General features: G+C 38.5%; 1 protein-coding gene across 2 annotated transcripts in view; it reads right to left on the bottom strand.

Annotated features, from left to right (window-relative positions):
* Positions 1 to 264: 264 nt before the first annotated feature.
* Positions 265 to 22,887, bottom strand: part of TFE3 (transcription factor binding to IGHM enhancer 3) — a 650,077-nt gene continuing 627,454 nt past the window's right edge. For both annotated transcript variants that reach the window (XM_044080401.1, XM_044080402.1), the window contains exon 10: positions 265 to 7,431. In XM_044080401.1, the coding sequence (XP_043936336.1) occupies positions 7,039 to 7,431 (393 nt within the window). In that variant the 3' untranslated portion in view covers positions 265 to 7,038. The remainder of the gene's footprint in view (positions 7,432 to 22,887) is intronic.

The raw sequence follows: 22,887 nt of genomic DNA, 5'->3' as shown, positions 1-22,887 counted from the left end.
CAATTTTTTTTCACTCAGGGATATACAGATATATGCGCTCCAACCATCAAAGTCAAATACATGGGGGGGGGGGGGGGGGGCAGCCCAATTTATATTAGTTTTTGAATAATATCTAATGCTAGTTCAGGGACTACCCTCAAAGAAGATCACCAAAAATATACAGAAGTCATAACTGACTCATGAGGCGCAATCAGTACACAGTCCTAGAAAGTACAGTATTTAATGTAAGAGCAATTTCAACATAAGATAACCAGATCCAATGCATTAAAAAGTTACTCCTCACTTTTATTATTTATGAAATCTTGGAGTCAGTTGCACGTTGCAGTATCAGTAGGTGACTTAACCATGTCTGCTTTACTCTGACTATGAAAACAACGGTGCTTTTTTAATCCTAGTATTTGAAAAACATACAACAATGAAAGGAAAAACATATTTCACATAAGAAACTGGTATCAATATAACCTAATCATGTAACCTGGTCTTCAGGTATTCATTTAAATTTTACTCATTTAAGCCTAGCAGTTTAAAAGCCATAGCTCTTATTTTAAGCATTTTAAAATATAAAACATTATTTTTAGAAATGGAAGATATTAGGGATTGTTCTATCTAAAAATATGCACACAGATATACAATGTATATTTACATACACAAATAAATGCAGATGGGACATTTCAGATATTACTGTTAACCCCCCAACTCATGTCAGGTTTGACCTTATGACCTCCCAACTGATACAGCCACAAATGAGACCAACAAGGTAAAATGGCCTTTAAAGAAGTTGACCATTACATTAAACATGCAACTATATGATATTTTACTTATGTAATGCATCTCATACAGGTATTTATCTGGTTTTATAAACAACCAAATATCTTCTGCCCCACAACATGTTGGTTTTATACCTTTACAGATTAATTGTCCCAGCCAGATTATGTGATTGGCTGAGGATGATATGCATAACTTTACACTGAATTCCTGTTACATCTTTTAAGTGAACTTAAAAACGAGTGTACCGTGTGGCAAAATGATTCATACTGAAGACTGTAATGAGATACATTCACTATAGTTTAAACATACTATGGAGCTGTACAAAAAAAAAAAAAAAAAAAAAACATAAAATGCATCTTAAATGGCATTACATAATTGTATATCATATAATGCATGCAAACACATGCACATACGTGCATGCATACACAAATTGTGCATATCTGCACATAAGCATAATTAAGCATATATTTGTACTGTTTGTGTACACGTACTCACATACATATGTACACTTACATAATTCCTTTTTTGTTTCATCTTTAAACTCAGCTCTGTGTGTAATCTACAAGTGCTCCATAACAGATGCTGCATTTACTAAGACAAATGACAGCAGTCACTGTTCTTTGGTGAAGTCTGGACACTGTTTCTGTCAAGAACCACTGTTCTGTAAGAACGTGATGCATTTCCAAGCAAGTTCAACTGCTATGGACAACACATTGCAGCTAAACTCTGCAGCTCACGGCTTAAAATATTGTCAGCTACAGAATCACACCTCAACTGTAGGCAATACACAGCCCTGACTTTAAAGTCTGTTAACAGAGTAAACACAAAATGTTACACACATAACATAATAAAAGGTTAAGCAAATGCGTAATTTGTTTTGCTTCAATACTTCCACTCTCTACAATTTCTTAATAGAACTTATATTTCTTAACAGAAAGAATACTTTTTTAGTAAACATGTACTTAATAAGTTAAGATATAGCATCAATGCAAATGTTATTTCCTGTTAGATACCTTACATTGAAGGATAATGCAGGTTCTATTTCAATACAGATTTTTAATCCCTCTCTGTAACTAGAAGTAGTAGAATTCACATAAACTCACCTGAATTCTGTTACTTTTGTTTCTACCCTACCAATTCATTTATTCTATCGTTTACTCATGATGTTTCCATCATGACATTGCCAGAAGAAAGAAGGCCACCCTCCCTCCTGCAGACAATCACCACGCATCTATTAACGTTGTACAGATGAATGACAAGGCAGGCTTCCACAGATGCCTGCCACACTGTTTCTTTCCTCTTTTCTCATAAGACAGTGACACCCATACACCACCATGTCTAAGGAGTGACACACATACAACAGTGATGTAATACATTACTTTTGTCCTGTAAAGTTTTTCAGTTCTGCTAGGCCTGTAGTAGGTGACAGCTGGTTGGCAAAGTACTTAAGCAAGGAATGGCATCTCCTTGAGATGGACAAGGCCTTTTTTCCTGTATCTATTATAGGGAGGTGTTGTCGAGATGAAGTGGTTTAACAGTTTCAGATGTCTAGTACTGAAAGGTGAGGCCTTGCATGGACCTTGCATCAGTCCTCTTTCATTCCAGTTAGCCCCTTGTATTTCATATGCCATTCCTGCTAGCCCCTTCTGTTTCATATGTCATTCCTGTTATCCCCTGTATTCCATATGCCATTTCTGCTAGCCCCCTGTATTCCATATGCCATTCTTCTTAGTCCCCTGTATTCCAGATGCGATTCCTGCTAGCTCCCTGTATTCCACATGCGATTTCTGCTAGCTCCCTGTATTCCATATGCCATTCCTGAATAAAGTATGATACTGAGCATTTCAATACAAACCAGCATCAGGATATGGAGAAATATACAACTGCCATTCCTTTAGCTCTGAAAAAGCCTTGACATTCACTGCCTTTAAATTAGGAAGCAACTGAACAAAGTTACCACTGATTAAATTAAATCTATTTCTTAAGGTTAGGTTTTAAAAATTTATACTTTGCAGTGGTCTACAAATATCACTACATCTGATGTTAAAATATTACAAAATAGTACAATTTTTCTGCCCAGTAGTAAGCATGAACACATTACATAATTACTTACTTTAATTAAAAACAAATGAAAGGTCGGAAAAAAAAAAACAGTCTACACAACACATTTGTGTAATAACCAGAAGAAAAGCTAAAAATTCAGACAGTGAAGCCATTACATCAGGCTATCTAGAGGGCAAGTACATTGTACGTACATTAAGCACGATTACATAACTTGCTTCACGGAAGGGAACAATCTGTAACTAAAGAGATGTTTCTCTGATTACAAAAGCTTTAAATGTCGAATGTCCCTCATTAAGAGACTGCGAAAAGAGCATAACCTGTAAAAAAAAGGCATTTTTCTGTAAACAATGCAACATATGCGTGTTTATATAATACATACATATGTTTACTTAATTTGCAGCCATGTCCGGATGTACATACATGCATACACAAATACACACACATAGATGTACATAGGTAAATTGTTTCTCACAATACATCCTCCTTTTTTCAGTGAAGAAGAAAGAAACTCATACAAGAATTAGAATGAAGACTCCTATACAGTATGCTACTGTCATTACACTCCTGCAAAATACACATACACCCCACTGGGCTGAATGCTGATACTGTCACTGTACAGGTTAACTAAAGCAGCAACATTACTTAGTGTTCAGTGCCAGCATTTTTAACCCACAAATGCCTGCAGCGATTTTAAGTGATTGTGTGTTTCTACCACAAAAATACATGCTACTGCTTTAAAAAGTTAGATTATCTCTTCTTCAAACTTTCTTTCTTGTCTAACTTGAAACTTGCTATGGCTTAGCACTGCTTTCCAGTACAGATATTGAGCTATGAAGAGTATGAAAAGTGAGCAGAAACATTGACTTTTTTAAATTAACTTTTAATTTAATTTACTAATTTGTTAGCAAGCTAATTAAACTGGCCTGTATTGGTCCCTTCTTCATCCATGACTTGGGCCACGAGGGAAAAAAGTAAATGCAACATACATGGCCAGTTTGAAACAGTCAATGAACCAGTATGTTTAAGACAGATGGAAGCCAGAAACAGAAATGCAGGGAGAATATATAAATATCTATACAGTCACCAGAGATCAGGAATGAACTCCAGACGTTGAGGCTGTAGGCCTCAAACTGTAACTACTAAGCCAACATGCTGGTCACACTGCATTAAGTTTGATTTTGAATAACAAAGATGTAATTACTTATGTTGCAGTTCAAAACTTGCATTATCTCCCTAGGTGTTTAGAGTTAGTATTCAGAAGAAAGAGTTTCGTAAAAACAGGACCTCCACTTTTCATATTTCACATCTCCCAACTTCAGTTATTATCTGTTGTGCAAAATCCAAGACTGACAACAATGTATCTGCCATGCATAAAAGATTAAAGCATGCCACTGTGTGTAATGCATGTGTAAATCAGCTGCAACAATTATTTTAAATGGGAATGAAGACCATTGCTACATCTGAAGCAAATTAAAATAGAAACAGTGTGAGAAAGACATGCTTACATGTTTTCAGTTAATGTAAGATGAGCCTGGCATTATCATTTGTCATTGCAGTGGCAATGTCTAGTACACACTACTACTTTGCAGGCTCCCTGAAAAGGCTGTGTATGAACAATTACAATTAAATGCCCAGAAATAAAACCTTTATTGAGCTGGCACCATTTTGTAGGGGGATATGGATCAGATGACTCAGGTTCAATAGTCTGCAAGTTGGAGTGTTGTTGAGATGACCAAGCGACATCGACTTGCCTATACCAGGCTACAGGGCTGATATGCACACTGCTGCAGGACAGCATCTTTTTGGTTTGATTGCAAGCTTAAGCTCTTTGCACGAATGGAAAAGCATGGAGGCAACAAGATGACAAAATAACATCATTCCTAAGGTAAACACAGTGAGTGCGCATAAATGTGCAATCCACAGAGGCTGACTCAAGCAAGGACTGCATTAAGCCTGATAGCCAATAGGAGGAAAGGCTAATACATAACTGTAAAATCACAGCTACTCATGGAAGACAGCCTATCATCAGTCAAATTTTACCCTTCACTACCCGAATCCTATCTCTTCCAGTACAGGGATTTTTGTCCCCGACTGTGATGGCAGTAAGCCATATTTGATTAACAGGCTAGCTTCTGGAAATGCTAACAGAAATGGAGGTGAAATTGAGCACCCACAAGTGGTCTTCTTATTTCAGAGGGAGGGTGCGTGGGGGACTTCCCTTCTAGAGCAGCATCCCCTGCTCTGGGCCAGGGGCTAGCTCCATGTGTGTGAATATTATATTAAATAATGTTTTAAAAGCTAAGCAAAAAAGTGAAGAACTAAAAAAAAAATGAGCTTCAAGAACTGGACTTATAAAAAAAAAAAGGATTTGCAAATGTGAAACCATGTTATCCATAAACGTCCTTTCTTTGGACACTGTAAATGTTCTTTCACTAATCAAGACATCACGGAAGTTGTTAAAACAAGTTGCCAGCTTTGAGACTGGCATGTTTCCTTGAAGTCTAACAAGCAATATCACTGCCTAAAAAGCAGGACTGGGATTTTGAGATGGTCTTGCTAGACATGTACACATTACTGTGTAAACCCTGTGAATGGACATAATTACCAAGTTTTTGTGCATGTAAGGCAGAAATGCACATGTAAACAAAGAAGCAACATAGTGCATTCAGTCTGGCTGTGTGACATGCACATACAGTGATGTCATGATGTATGACAGTTGTCACTAATAACGGGAAACATCTAAAACTGTTGGAATCTCTTGCCAGTTTGTGAAGGATAACATCTCACTTTATTAGCCCCAGTCTCTGTAAAAGTGATAATCTCTGGACTGTGTTGGAAAGGGGAATGCAGCTGTGGAGATGGCCTTAAATGTCTGCTAACAGGATCTACTGTAAAACGTCATTTATCAACTGACCTTTCATGTACTGTTCCATAAATACATGTCAGAAATGTCACTCAATATGAAATAAACTGTGTGATTCAACGACATCTGTTGGTCAAAGAACTAGCTGCAGACAAGAAGTGAAAGCACATAGTCCTACCACTTCGACAGCCACAAAAGAAACACATTTTAAGGAAATGGCTGAGCAACAGGGTTCCAAGCAACATGATGGATATTAGGGAAAGAAAAGGGAGATTTCTGTACCATAATCCAGCAGTGGACACAGCTCTCCTCTCATCTCTTCAACCAGATGTTAAAAAGCTGTATCAGTAAGTCACTTTCTGACGTCTGACAAATGTTCGTTGCTGCAGTTCCTTCTGAAGGCTGGCTGTGACAGGATGAGGTAACCTGAATCTACTGTTAGTCTGTTTCATTCAGTCATAGGAAACCAGGCAAGACACACCAGACATTGCTACCTGCTTCCAGTAGTAACCCAGAAGGTAGTGTCACATAGACTGATTTGCTGAAACTTACAAACCTTGGGTATTAAAAATGGTCCTTATACAAGACGCAAGTTGCAGCTCACTGCTTAAGCCCGCCAAGCTGTAATGCTACTTATTTTATATGTCAGGCAAGAGTGCCAGGTTGGTGTAGATGAGGTGACAGTTAATGCATGTATCTCTGCCATTAGGAGTTGGCAGGGCTTATGTTTTCAGTATGGCAACTGCGCATGTCAGTAAATAATTACTTTAAGGTGCTGCCAAGAATGGACTTCTCTGGGTGATAGGTCAAAGGCTACACTTAGTGCCAGGGTGTCACATGAACAGTATGAATGCATTTAAAGACAAATACTAGTACCTGCAAAACAAACAAACGATTACAAAATATTGTCAGCATATTCTGCTTGGATAATCAAAATGCAAACATTTTAAGTGAACAGCAGTGCAGTAAAGGTTCTTGACTTTTTTTTAACTCTAAACCGCTCAGACCAGAAGGAATAACATTTAGCAAATGGTGGTACTGTTCAACTGCCACTCATCACTGGATATTACAATCACTATGCAAGGAGCAGTGTTACTGATAGAACAAAACATATGCTGGGTCTGATTGTGGACTAGGGTCTAAAGAGACAGTACTGGCATGACCCAGACATATGAAATTGTGCAAGCTAACACAAAAGGAAAAATAACCCACACAACATCAGTTTTAAAAAGCCACAAGGCTGACATGTAATAGTACCACTCTTGCACTTTTTCTTCTGTCTTACTAATGTGGCTTATTGTTCCATTCTGATTGGCTATCCCTCATCGGTTAGGTTTCTGCCATCACAAATCCTCTTCCATGCTGAAACTGCTTCTCCGACTGCTTGTTTTAGATGCACCAGGGGAAACAGATGAAAGGAGGGGATCAGCAGCCCCAATGGGCGACAAAGTGTCTTCCATAAGAATATCATCAATAGGCTCAGAGTTCAAGCCCAGGCCAAATCCCAGGTTTGAGTCACTGAAGTCTCCTAGAGTATCTGTGAAATTAAGTGCACTGAGGTCCGGGGTGGAGGCAGGGTTCACATTTTCAGTTTGAGGCAAGGTCTGTAAGAAGCTGGCAGCTGTGTCATTTATGCCTTCATCCTGCTTGACAATGTCTGTTGCCAGTTTGGAAGCTAACAGTCCAGAAGCAGATGTAACGGGGAGACCATGAGCTTGGGCAACCATTTCCAGCTCCTGTAAAACATTTTTAAAACACAGAAAAAAGACTAATAAGAAAAGTGGCATTTTAGATCTTTCTAGTTCTACAGTTTTCTGCTACAATACTGCTAACGAATAAATAACATTTTTCACTAAAAGAGATTATTAGATCATTGCCAACAGTTGAATTTTGGTCTGGTACAAACATAACACACATTAGATGAAGCATGCAAAACTATTTCTAGGCTTCCTCTATACAACTTCAGCTGCCTATTGTGACATTAGCCTAACAGTTTCACAAGGACCGTCACTCACACATGTATCCCCACACATGAGAAGAAATAGGCTTGAACAAGTGAAACAGAGGGATAAAGTCTTAACTATGACCCACACAACTTGAGGATCAGGCAACTGATGGCACAGGCAGGAGGGAATGGACATACTCTTCCATGGGAACGAGATTGTGTTAGATGGACATCTTATGAGTCCCATGTGGAGGCAGGGGTTCAGACAAGATCAATGAGTACAAAAATTTAATGAAAATACACTCCCTTTTATACATAAAACAAGGGGAGTGTTAGAAAGTCCGGTAGCACTGCACTTTAGGATGACACATAGTTGCAATGCTAACTTATTACAGGCTACTATTTTGGAACAAGTTTTTGTTAAGAAAGGGGATGATAAATTATTGAAGAATATTTTACTTTATAAGGAAACTGTTTTTATATTGAAGTTCAATACACTATCACCTGTGGGTCTTAATAAAGAAGTTAATTGGAGGTGTTTACGTTATATATATATATATATATATATATATATATATATATATATATATATATATATATATATATATTATTTGTGTTTGATGTATTTACATTAAATAATTATTTAGTGCTGTTCACTTTTATTTTAGGACTATGAACTAATTAGATGGAGTAATGAGTCTGACTGATTGATTGTTTTATGTATAAAAGGGAGTGTATTTTCATTAAATTTTTGTACTCATTGAAGGCTGTTGTGGCTGTGGCGCTAAGACTGGTTTTAATATTAAATTTATCGGTGTGGAATCCTTGTTTTTTTTTTTCATTTTTTAGTCTTTTTAGACTATTTGTTTGTTGTTTTTGATTTGATGGATTCGGATTCCTTGCTGAACATTCCCAGAGTTTTTCGGGAAGACTCTGCTCCTCTGTGTAATGGTACCGCTACCCCCCAGTTCCTGGTGGTTCGGGAATTCTAGGTGCATCGGGTATGGCTTCACAGAAAACCATGGATAAATTCCTTATTCATAGTTCATCGGCTTCTGTTGCGGTTGCTGCCCCTCACGCTTCTAATATAACCAGTGTTCCAGCTGCTGCCCAGACTCTGTTGATGTCTTCTCAGGTTATTGGTGCTGCTGGTATCACCAGAACTGTTCAATCTACATCTGTGTCTAATGGTGAGTCGACTCTTGTTGACCGGACATTTAAGTTTATGGAGGACAGAAGACAGAGATTTCACAACCCATTTGGAGCTCTTGGTGGTAATTCTTCTGGTATGTTTACTCGGGAAATACAAGACAATGTGGATAGTTTTGAAAAATTAATCTTCCGAGAAACACGTTGCCACTTTAATCTTCTAGGTCTGACTAGATATACTGAGTTAAATATTGCTCCATGTGGTTTAAGGGCTTTTAAAAGCCCAGCGACTCCCTTTGACACTTCAGATGACAATGACTTGATGTTTAAAGATCAGTGGTTAGCCACGGCACATAATTGTGCCATGGAATGGGTTAATATTCTAGTGAAAAGGGAAAAATTGTTGCACAACAAACTCCAGAATGAGCTACACGAAATGCACTCTAAACTAATGAATGAAGTAGGGGACAGAAAAATTAATGACATCTTTAGGAATCTTAAAGAGAAGTTAAATAAATACGAAAATGAGCAGGTCCACCTTAAATCTACCAAAATCAAAAGAGACATTCATGATTATGCCAATGGGCGTGCCTTTCTGTGGAGGAAGAAACAAAGTTTCCATTCAGGGCAGGCTGAAAAGAGAAATAATAAGAAACAACTTTTTGTTTCCTTTGCTTCGTCTGATGGTGTAGGTTTCGCTACTGATTCTGAGGGTGAAATTCATGACTTTCCACCATTAACTGGTGTTCAGGATCCTGAAGCACATCAACAATGTTTCCGTCACAGTGAAGAGAACACCAAAAGAGGAAACAAGAAGAAAGGAACTGGTTTCAGTTCTCCAACGCATGAGGGACAATTTAAACAAACATTAAACGAGGCAGATGGAATGAATGTATGTAACTTTAATACTGTTTTTCCATCTGCTTCTGTATCTAATGTTGTTAATCTATCTGGTTCTGCTCTCTCTGATGAAGAAATAGCAGTTCTTCAGTTAGGGTTAAAATTTGTACCAACTGTGATACCTAGGAATTATTTGATTAAACAAGAAGTTTTTAAACTTGTTAGAAAATTACATTTAAAATGTTTTTTTTTTTTTTGCAAAAGGAAATGAGCGAGTGTACAGACTAAATTCTGTTCATAGTTCTGAAAGTGATGACAGCTTTTTTTTTTGTTTATCAGATGCTGTTGACTTCTCCACTTCTCCTAATGCTTATTCATTATTAAATACTGAAGGCATTAATTTTTGCAGTAAATTTATACCTCCGTATAATAATAGTACTGTTATACAATTTTTTGAAATGGTTCACTTTTCTGTTCAAGAACATGTTAATAGTTGTGACAGAAGTTCTTCTGGATTTAATATGACAAAGAATGAATGGTTTGCCTTGAAAAATCTTATGAATAGGAATGATTTAATCATTAAGCCTTTTGATAAAGGCAATAAGATTGTTTTACTTCATTATACTCAATATTATAATATGTGCATGCAACATTTAAGTGATACCTTGACTTATGAAATAAGTGAACAAGTTAAATACTTGAATGCTATGAAGGAATTTATTGTATTGATTGAGAAAGGTGTACACTTGGGTTATTTTTGTAAAAATGATCTTGATACAAAATTTAGTGTAGATAATTGTCAGTTAGCTACTTTTTATTGTCTTCCCAAATTACATAAGGATCCGATTAACCCTCCTGGCCGCCCTACTGTGGCTGCCATGAATTATTTTCTTCAGAATATTGGTATTGTTATACATGGATATTTGTTACCTTTTGTAGAAAAACTTGACTCTTACATTAAAGATTCCTTTGATTTTATTGATAGGATATCTCAAACATTTTGGACAGATAATATGTTTTGGGTCAGTTTAGATGTGGTTAGTTTATATACAAACATTAGTCATGAAGATGGAATACAAGCATTATATTATTTTCTAGGAGATAGTCCCACCTCACATTATATTGTGGATTTAACTCATTTTTGTTTATCTAATAATTTTTTTAGTTTCAATGAGGTGATTTATCATCAGTTAAGAGGTACGACAATGGGGGCACCTTTTGCCCCTATGTATGCCAATTTATTTATGGCTAAATTTGAATTGGAGTATATCTACACCAATGTTTTTGTACAACAAAATGTTTTGTTTTATTTTCGTTACATTGATGACTTAATTTTTTTATGCAAAGGGGTTTTGACTCATTATCTACTTTTGTTTCAGATATTAATAATAATAAGTACAATATTAAATTTGATGGTCTTCAATTTGAAACCAAAGTAAATTTCTTAGATATTTGTTTGTCAGGGGGCAAGACGGACTCATTTCTACTACTGTACATCGAAATTTTGTAAATGGCAACCAATTTTTGTTTGGTACCAGTTGCCATCCGCCTCATATGCTGAAATCTTTACCTTATGGGGAAATAGTTAGATTATCAAGATTATGTAATAATGGTTTTGATCTAGAGAAACAGATTAATAAATCAATTAATATGTTTCTACAAAGAGGTTATAATATTGAGTTGAATAGTGAATCAATTGAAAAATTGTTAAAAGCTAATATGAATTATGAAGTTAATAATAAATATCTTACTAATAATAACATTGACAATAGGAAAAATAATTCTAAGACTATAATATCTAGTAAGACAATTAAAAGACAACAACAAAATATTTACTTTGTTACTACTTTTAACTTATTAAGTGATAAAATTCGGGAGTCTATTAAATATTATTGGAAATTTTTATTACAAGATGAATTGTTAAGTAAACTTGTTCCTGATGTTCCTCAGGTTGCTTACAAAAGAGGACAGAATTTAGGAGACAAGTTAGTTAAGGTGTATTATGTCAATCCGACTATGAAATTAGGCCTTTCATTGTCCAATTATGGGACTATACCATGTTACTCTTGTAGTACATGTTGTTATATTAAATCATATTTCTCTAGAAAAAATGGTATACTATTTAGACCACGGAATAGTTTTTCATGTCATACATTGGGTGTAATTTATTGTCTTAGGTGTCCCTGCAACCTTTTCTATATTGGAGAAACAAAAAGAAAATTTAGAGTCAGGTTGCAGGCACATGTTCGTGATATTAAAAGGAGAGTGTTAGAAAGTCCGGTAGCATTGCACTTTAGGGAGACACATAGTTGCAATGCTAATTTATTACAGGCTAATATTTTGGAACAAGTTTTTGTTAAGAAAGGGAATGATAAATTATTGAAGAATATTTTACTTTATAAGAAACAGTTTTTATATTGAAGCTCAATACACTATCACCTGTGGGTCTTAATAAAGAAGTTAATTGGAGGTGTTTACTTTAATATATATATATATATATATATATATATATGTATATATATTTTAGTGGTTGTACTTTATGTTTTTGATGTATTTAAATTAAATAATTATTTAGTGCTGTTCACTTTTATTTCAGGACTATGAACTAATTAGATGGAGTAATGAGTCTGATTGATTGATTGTTTTATGTATGAAAGGGAGTGTATTTTCATTAAATTTTTGTACTCATTGAAGGCTGTTGTGGCCGAGGCGCTAAGACTGGTTTTAATATTAAATTGATCGGTGTGGAATCCTTGTTGTTTTTTTCATTTTTTAGTCTTTTCAGACTATTTGTTTGTTGTTTTTGTTCAGAGAAGATCACCAGACTCTGGTGTGTGGGAAAGGTTGAGAATGTGTGGGCAATACATGGATCCAGACATGCATGCTCTTGGGCTACACCATCTTAGTCTATCCAGCTTCATGGCATATATATGTTGCTAGCACAAAGGGAGGGGAGCAGGCCTAAAGAAAATCCCTCAGTGAAGTGCAGGATGACAGCACCACCTTATCTGGCTCATCCCTCTCTGCAGTGCCAGCAGGTAAATCCCCAAAGACCCTGTAAATGGAGTTGGTGTCTCTATGTGCAGAAAATCTGTTGGAAGGGAGTTTTTTTTTTCCAATGTGGGTCATACTAGGATACCTGCCAAGGCATGGGATCTGTACAGGGTAGTAATCCAAAACCATGACAATGGTGTAAAACAAAGCAAACCAGGAGGCGAAGCTATAGTGTAAACACTTATTTAGTCCCAAGTTAGTTGTACACAATTATATTTAAATACTATGAGTCTTGTGATGTTTTTATCTGATGAAGTCTTATTCTTTTGGACAAAAACAGCTTGTACCATTTTGTTGGAGTTAATTTTATGTTTGCCATGACTTTACACTTCTTGGGATTAAATAAGGGTTTACACTATTGCTTCGCCTCGTGGTTTGGTGTATTTTCTGATTATCTGAGGCTGAGCTCTCTCAACATAGGACTGGCAAGACCAGTCAGGAGGAGAAGGTTACCACACACAGTATAGACCCAGTCTCACATAGTACCATCACAACCTGAAATCATACACATAAACACACAAAGACGTACTCGGTGGCTCTGATCAAAAATCTACCAAAACAGCAGAGGCCACCAAAGCAGACACCCAAACAACCACCACCTCAGAACACAACACCTGCAACACATAGACCTCACAGTCAGAGTGTCAAACAGTCACAGCCCTTAAGGCCAAACACAATGCCAGACACACTAGTCATTGGTGACTCCATAGTCAGACACACTGACGTCCCGCTCACCAGACTGAGTAAGGAGAAGGTCACAGTAAGCTGCCTGTCGGGCGCTAGAATCCGCCACATAACGCAAGCACTCAGGTCTCTCAACAGCAGGTACAAATATGACTCAGTCATTGTCCACGCTGGTGTAAACGACCTGAGACGTACCTCCTTGGACTACATGAAAAGAGACATTGAGGAGCTCTCTGATTATGTAGCCCAGGCAGGTATGACCCTGACCTTGAGCAGTATCCTACCTTCACCAAGAATGATGCCACAATACAGAGATAAGATGATCAGCTTTAACAATTGGCTTAAACTCTGGTGTCATTCAAAGGGGATCCAATGTCTGTCTGCCTGGGATGACATGCTGGACAAGCCACGCTGCTCCGCAAGGGACGGCTTGCACCTGTCACCCCTGGGATTCGGATATTGGCAAAGGCTCTTGCCACCCCATAGTGCCTTTTTAGGCAAGGCTCAAATTCTAAACCTACCACCCTAGAACACAAAAAGGAAAAAACTAAGGGTAATGCTGCTCAATGCCAGAAGTCTAAATCTCAAAATGCACGCACTCGAGGCCCTTCTCAGTATGGAAAACATCGATGTCTGTGCAGTGACAGAAACCTGGTTCAAGGCTCCTGAGAGCACCCCAGCACTATCAGGTTTTACCTCTTATCATGCGTTCCGGCCCCAAAATCCGGACAATACCAAGAAAGGAGGGGTATCCATATTCATCAAAGACACCCACACCTCAAGACTGGTGGCAACGCATGATGCATCGGAGACCATCCAGGTGCAATTAACCTTAGGCAAGACTGCTCTGCAAATTGTAGCATGTTACAGGCCACCCTCACAAACTCAGGAACCTCACATGGCCTTCCTGAAAACACTAGAGGGATAAATGTATCACCAAACACCATCATACTAGGTGACTTCAATTACCCTAATATAGACTGGGAACACTACTCAAGCCCAAACACCCTAGCCCAAAAGTTCCTGGAATTCATAAACTCAAATGCCATGGAACAACTAGTCACCATCCCCACAAGAGGAGAAAACATACTTGATCTCATCATCACGAACATGGGAGCACAATGTTCAACACCGGAAGTATACCCCTCACTGGTGAGATCAGATCACAAACTAATCTCGCTGGAGGTCCTCATCCCACCCCCACCTGAAATAAAAAAGACCACAGTAAAGAACTTCTCGAAGGCCGACTTCACACTTCTAAAGACTAGTGTGGTCTCCTTTAAGGCCCCCGAGCCGACGGAAAACAGTACTCAAGCCGCTGAATCACTTACAAATGCCTTCTACCAGCACCTGCAGGACTGCATGGATAAGGCAATCCCAAGCAAAACAAAGACTCTTTGTACCAAAGGCAAGCGTCCACTCTGGTGGACCCCAGCCATAAACAAACTCTACAACAAAAGGAGGAAGCTACTACAAGATAGAGCAAAATCCTTAAAAGGTAAGACACCCTTGATCACTATAAGTAAAAACTAAGAGCTCTCATAAAATCATCCAAAGCAAATTTTGAGAGAAAAATAGCTAAAGACTCAAAAGACAATCATAAGGCCTTCTTTAGCTATGTTAGAAACCTGGGAGGAAACTCCCAGATATGCTCAGAACTAGTTCAAAATGATGTGAAGATTACTGATCCTACAGACATTGCCAACATACTGGCTGACAGGTTCAGTGCAAACTTCTCCCCCCCCCAAAAGGACAGATATCTATACCAAGCGATTGCAGCCCCCCAAACATCTCCAACGCCCAAGTGAGAACTGCTCTCTCCAAAGCAAAAAACACAGCATCCATGGGACCTGATGGTGTCCCCGACTGTGTGCTCCACGAACTCAACGAGGAATTAAACCCACAGCTAGGACAGCTGTTTAATCATAGTCTTACCTCTGGATACGTACCCAGGGAGTGGCGCACTGCAACTGTGGTGCCACTTCACAAAGGCGGTGCCACCACCGACCCTGGAAATTACCGACCCATTAGCGTGACAAGCCTTATCGGCAAAGCCATGGAGAGGATCATAATGGACCTCATAAATAAAGACATAGGGAATTTGCAGACTTTGGATCCATCCCAGTTTGGCTTTGTCAAAGGCAGATCATGCCTTCTAAACTTGGTTGACTTTTTGAAACAGTCACCAAAGCCATTGATGAGGAAAGGCAGTCCATACAGCCTACCTCGATCTGGCGAAGGCCTTTGATACAATACCCCACTCGGGTATCATTGAAAAACTCATCAGCTTAAATGTTAACCCATACATCACAAGATGGGTTGCAAACTGGCTGAGTGACAGAACCCACAGGGTCAGAGTTGCTGGCGCCATGTCAGACTCAAAGCCTGTCACAAGTGGTGTACCACAGGGCTCAGTCCTGGGCCCACTCTTGTTTGGCATCTACTTTTCCAAGTACAAGCAAACACAGGAGGGTTATGGCTGACAAAGTTTGCAGATGACTGCAAACTGGGCCATAGTAGAAAACACATCTGACACAGATATCCTTCAGAAGGGTCTCACAGAAACGGATAACTGGTGCCAGAGCCATGGCCTAAAGTTAAATGCCAAAAATGCATAGTCATACCCTTCGGGAAAAACAAGGTTACCCCTAGCTACCAAATAGGTGGCAATCCACTGAGTACAGAAGAAGTTATCAGGGACCTGGGGACCCAGGTTGATAGTAGTCTGTCATTCGACACCCATGTAGCTAAAGTAGTTAGGAAGACCTTCTACATTGCCCACCTTATCATGAAGGGATTCTCATCTAGATCAAGGGAGGTCATAGTCTCCCTATACTCATCACTCATCAGACCAATGATTGAGTACAATGCCCCATTCGAATGTATCTGACCCGACACTTGCAGCAGCTGGAGAGGCCACAAAAGTTCCTCACCAAAAGGATAAAGGGTCTCAAACATCTGTCCTATGCTGCCCGACTGAAAGAACTCCAGCTCTATTCAGTCGCCACCGCTTGCTCAGAGGTGACCTTTGCCTAACATACAAGGCCATGTCAAACCCAGATTTGATGAATATGCTTCACCTCAAAAATCTAGATCCGTCAGAGCCACAAGGGCGGAGACTTAAACCTCGACACGGCTATTAATAGGACGTGCTGGAGGGATAGATTCATCACCCAAAGACTCCCTATGCTGTGGAATAAAATCCCGGTATATGTGAGGCAGAGCACCTCGCTGGCCTTGTTCAAGAGAAATCTTGACCAATGGATGGGAGATCACAGATATACCCCAGGGATTACCTCAGTGTCACTGCTCAACAGAGGCACAGCAAAATAATGGGTATAGTTCCCCATACTAAAGGGGTGGCGTAAGCCACAAAACTATGGGCTAGGCTTGTAAATGCCCTCGGGCAGATAGCCTAGTATGAACCTATGAACCTATGAACCTAATCTGCACAGGGTAGACTACAGAGAGCTGGAAATACAGAAGGCTGATGTCAGCAGTGGTGGAATTTAAAAAAAAATTAAAGGATCTGTAAAGAAACATGCCCCAGTACTGGGTCTTTGTCTGCATGTCTCTTCATCTCCATGTTTTGACTCCTCATCCCTATACATCCATTTTAAAATATGTTTCCTTCATTAGATACACTTTAAGAATATGTGATAGTTCTTGTCATTCTCCCCTGCTGTTCCCATAACATACTTCACTAGTCAGGCTTTTCCTTCTCCTCTCCTGTGACTTTAGCTGCAGGATCCACATAATACATATTGCATTTATTTCAGCTGGCTCCCCTAATTCAATATTTTATACAGCTGTATCCACCAAAGCTGGAGGTCATAATACAAAGATACCTTGAAAGTGGCACTCCCATTCTCCACAGTCGGATATCATACTTTAAAGAAGTCCATATCCAAAACTGCATATAACATCATCAAATTCCATAGGTGGATTTCTTATTTTAAAGAAGCCCCTCCCCCTATTAGTAACTGATTGTGATATCACCTCCCTCCATAGCTGTCTTATTCCAAATAAGCCCCCATTTGTAACCACATATGACATCCAACACATCTTTTAACTGTGACACCACACTCTGCAGACTACATAATGCATCTGACTCTCCTACAAACCCAATATACCAGTTGGCTGCCTTTAGGCATCAGATCATACTACCTGCAATTCAATTACAACATGCCTTTTCACTGGATTAAAATGAGTGCTATGAAGATGTTCACATTTGTTTCTGTTTATGCAACAATTAAGACTATATTTTTGCTCATATAATCCAAATGCTACTTGGGTTCCACAGGGCCCTGTCAGCTATAAATTAATTTTCTCACTCCCAGTACTAGAAACAGACTGGAGTGTGCAACAAAAAAGCTATCGTGCTATCATAATGCCATTATATCAATCCACATTCCTTCTTTTTCTGATTAGTTACTTCAGTACATATTAAGGGAAAACTCCAACCTACAGCATAGTTAACTTTATCCTAGAGTTATTTTTCTTCCAAAAATGTAACCCAGATGCACTTTAGAGCATACAAGCCCATCAGAACTTTTAAGTTCTTCATTTCTGTTTTTCCCTTCCCAATGGTTATGAAGTCACCACCATTTTTCTTTATTCAGATTGTGCACTGCCTCAGAATGGAATATGACTCATCCTTAATGATATAGGTGAGATAAGATCATTTCTTTAGTTTCAGTTAGTCACTCATAATTTTACATCTTGACACTATGTCTTGAGGAAGGTGAACAAATGCATCACAGCACAATTAACAGCTAAAGTAAAAATCTTTTCTACAGTTATTTGCTGAAGAAATATTTGTATCAAGAAAAGTGACCAGTTATTTTACACAATCAAATTGGTCAGTAATCAGTTTTTACCAGTGAAGTTTTGCTGTAGTCCATATAACTGTAATAATAAAATACAGTATGGAATAAAAAAAGCTGCGTGAAGGTGCTTCACTAGGTCTATAAATTGTCACACAACAGATCAGACCTGCTATTCTGACACCTAAGATCATATACGAGGATGGTAAGCAAATTTGTTAGAACTATCACTCTCAATATAAGAGAAAACCCTTCACTTTAAGTTATTTTGTCTGGAACAAAATGAACAACATTTTGACAAATTGCACTTTACAAACCTTATAAAAATTTAGGAAAAAATGAAATACCAAGTATCCAGAGACAGGCTAAGAAGTCAGTGACTTAACATCTCTTCATTACAGATTAATACATAAATATACAACATTATTTATTCTGTCAAGGCTGTAACATAATAAAGAAATACTAATACGGATTGTAGCAAAAATAATATCATAGCAGTATGGGCATTTCCAGTCACACAGTGTAAAAAGACAGTTTAGCTCTTTTGTTTCAAAATTATTTACCAGGGACCTCATTAGTGATGTCAGCCAGGATTAGTTCTGATGAAGTCCCTGGTAACTAAATTTGGGATGAAAGCATTAAAAGATCTTTTTGTGGTGGTTGCCTATTAACATTAGAGATTACTTTATTGTTTTTAGTCTTAATAAACAGAGTGGTTGGTATACTTTGACTGCTTGGTGGACCCTCTTTCACTGCAGGGAGTATTGTTGGTTTAGTAATATATAATTATCAGCCATGGGATGGTTAAGGCCAAATTCTGACCAAATGGGATAGGTTAACTGGAGCACAAAAAGGGAAACTGGCTAAGCTTAAAATGGCCTGCAATGACAGCTAGCCTAGTACTTACATATGAACCTAATACATAATATTTGCACATATACCCAAGAAAAAATATTACAAAGGAGAAAGAGTAAAACCAAGCAAAATTTAAAATTATTTTCCCTAAATTTAAAAAAAGATGGAAAAGTAACAATTTTGGAGTACTTTCAGTAAATGTGAATTATATTATTAACATTGTAGGAAAAATTGGGATACTTGAATGGTGTACTAAATGTGATGTGGATGTTACATTTGAGGGTGTAAGATTCCTAACAAGTGAGGAAAGACTGCAAACATAAAAAATTGTGGAGTTGAAATATAATATAGAACTTAGAAAGTGAAAGTTGTTCTGGAGTGGCTGTGTTGTGTAAAGTAATGGTGAAAATACTAGATGTAACATTGGTAAGGATAGGAAGGTTAACTGTTGTGAATGTGAGATAGAGAGAGCATGTTGATAGAACTACACTACTGTATACATATACAACTAGAAAGGAAAGAGAGACTCTGTTTCATCAAATATTAGACTGTGTGGTGGTTGACATGAAAATTATAATGGCAGAGGGCTTTAATTGTGATTTAAGGAGAAGACTTAAAAAGAAAGGGCAAGATGTAAAAAAATACAGGAAGTGATAAAATGTGGTACGTTAGCTGTGTGGAACAAAAGTCAATGCACTTATAGAAGCAGGACACTTGGATCTGAAATTTATTATTTTGTATTATCGGAAATCTTGATGTAGCAGATGGTGTTTTTTTTTTAAACCATTTAGCAATATGGTGGGAGTGATGGAAGAAAGAGTATATTAAAACAGGAAAGGAAATTAAAAGACCAAATCAGACATTAAGGGGTGAAACTGGAAAGTGGGAAGTATTTCAGTTATGGAAAGATTATGTAACCGGAAAGGACTTCTACAAAACTGGCCTGAGTGATGAACTGAATTTAAAAAAAAGTATAAAAAGTGTTTTTACAGTAGCAGGATGATGTAAGAAAGGAAGAAAGAGTGAAATATAGGAAGATCTGTATAGAAATATACTAGAGAATTTAGAGAAAAAGAAATATATAAAAGAAATTGAGAAAAAATAAGGCACTAATGTTTATGCAGAGATATTTCCCCAGATTTACTAATCTCCCATGCAGGACTAATCTAGTCCTGCATGGAAGAGGCAGTGTAGGAGGAGGATGGCAGTACATCATGCATATTAATGAAGGTGTGCTGCCTGACCTCCTAATCCTACATGGAGCTTGGATGAGTGCAGGGGGCAAGTCTGAGAGCAGAGCTCTCAGAATAAACATGCCTCTGCAAAGTAGAACTGCAGAAACTGTAAATAAATGAGCGAGACCACTCACAGGTGTCCGCATATCCCCACCAATAGTCCCCCATGTGTACAACAGGAACACAACATATAAATAAAATGAAGAAACCCTTTTATTTTTTTTTAAAACCCCGAGTACAGCGAACCATAGGTGCGAGGGTTTGCCCATGGCTTAGCTATGGTCAAAGCAGTTTAAAAGGCTGAAGAGGATAACAAGGAAGATATATGCAAATGAAGCAACACAGCAATAGTGTAGTGGTCAGAGCATCCGCCTAACGAGCAGGTATTCCCGGTTCGAGTCCCACTGCAGCACATTCCATTTTCTATGTGAAATCTGTATATGAACATTTACTGACATTCTTTTGCAGTATAACCTACTAAATAATATTTAAATGTGAACAAGAGTACTGCATTAAATGCACATGTGAAGTGTCAGTGTCATAATGAATAAGGCACTAGTAAGTAGGTTTAATGACAAATAAGCGGTAGTAAGCATATATAAGCACTAGTAAGCATGTTTAAGTGCATTTGCACGGGGGTAAGCATTGCCTACACAGATCAAGCAAAGTAGAAGCTAACTGAATGTAAGAAACTGCAACCGGAGGTTAGCATTGCTTAGCTCTGCGCAAACCTGTGCACACCCGCTTACTACTGCTTTAAAGTACCTTAATCACTCTGTACCCAACAGCCTGTGTTCTGCCCAGCAACAAAATAAACAGCTTCTGCAAGGCTCGTACTCAGGACCCTGTACGCCACAGTCACAGTAGTTAACCACTAAGCTATCATAACAATACATATAAATGAGGTATCAGCAAACTAATCCTCACCACAGGAAAATCAAATCAAACATGTGAACTGAATCTATGTACAGTGTGATGTTGTATAATCTGCCACAGAACATAAATATGTGAACTGGAGTACTGCAGTAAGCATAGATGTGAGGTGTTATTGTAATAAAGTGTAGAAGTCCCCAGGTCCCCATAAAGTGTATGTACACATGAATCAAGGATACCAGACACATATATAACCCGTAATTAATAATAAATCACTGCCAAAAGGTAAACATAATGCTAATTAACTATTAAACAATGCCAACCACAGCACAGCTCAACTTAGTAAGTTTAAGCAATGTGTAGGGAAGCCAATTCAATCTGCCCAGTGGTATACCTCATTAAACAATGCCAACCTTAGGTAAGCAGGTTTGCCCATAGCTTAGCCATTACAAAACTGGCCACTCATGGAAAAGTGCGGGAAATCGGCCTTATTTAAACCCAAGAGGCGGGGATTCAGCTCATAACTGGTTGTAGCTTCCCCATGCAGACACTATGGCAGTAAGGGGAGAAGGAGTGCACTTCCGGAGCAATTGCTGGTGCATCCAGGAGTCCAAGGCCATGGCTGGACTCCTAGTTAAAGACCACGCACACAGACTGCTGCAGGACCAGTACCAGGGCTCCCAATATAAGGCGGAGGCCTGGGACTGTCTCGCCCGTGACTTCACCAGTGCCACTGGCATACCCGAACTGGTGAGCAGATCAGGCACCACTATGCTGACCTGAAGCAGCAAAAGAGGGACCTCTTGGATGAGTGGCTTCAAGAGGCTAGAGCATCAGGGGATGTCCCAGCTGTGTGTAAGTATAAGTCCACTACCTGTTTAATAATGGCCATCTCAGGTATATCATGGATAGGTATGGTTAAATACTCCTCTTATGTCCCCCACAGTTGCAATGGAGTGGGCCGCGAACCAGGAGGCCCACATCTGCTGCCTGGTGCAATTGCGAAGTGAGGCAGGTCAGTAATACTCATGCTTTTACTGTCATAGGAAATAAAAATAAAAGTAGTAGTACAGTAGTATAAAACCTGTATTGTTCAAGGCAAGTACTGCATACACTAGAGAATATGGCAGGAAGAGTCTATTATTGTTAGTATGGCAATAAAAGTGTAATACCCTGACAAAACAGGTCTAACAGCTGGACTGTATGTGTATATTCTGGTATCATATGGTAATGAAGATTTGCAATCATGTAATACTACTGTACCATAATGTGAATGTGTAGGAATGCCTGTATATGACAGGTGTAATCCCCAGAGGTCATTTAGTACAACTGAGATACACATAGACAGTAAACAGGGGAAATGCAGACAACAAAACCTGAATAGCACATGCAATCGTGATGTGAACTGTTGTTTTATTAGCACACACAGCCACGGTTTGAATCCTGCCAGTGGTAGTAGTCTGCATACAGAATTATACACCACGACTGTACAGATATGTCCAGACTGTCTATTAAAGGGGCCCATATCGAATGCCTATCAACATGTCCACCTGGGAAATCAGTGGGATGATCCCAGACGTATAGGCAGCAAACAGGAAATACAACTGATTGACACAGATCTATGACAAACCTGGCACACTAGCAACTCCCCAACACCTTATGTGACTAAGAAGCCACGTATGTCCCATTTACACCCCAACCTGTTAAGCTGTGGTCAGAGTGTCTACAGTA

The sequence above is a fragment of the Protopterus annectens genome, chromosome 8.part0 (genome assembly GCF_019279795.1).
Source record: "Protopterus annectens isolate FY-2018-M chromosome 8.part0, PAN1.0, whole genome shotgun sequence".
In the NCBI taxonomy this organism is placed as follows: domain Eukaryota; kingdom Metazoa; phylum Chordata; order Ceratodontiformes; family Protopteridae; genus Protopterus; species Protopterus annectens.
The sequence above is the reverse complement of the archived record's forward strand: the minus strand, read 5'-3'. Positions and strand labels throughout refer to the sequence as shown.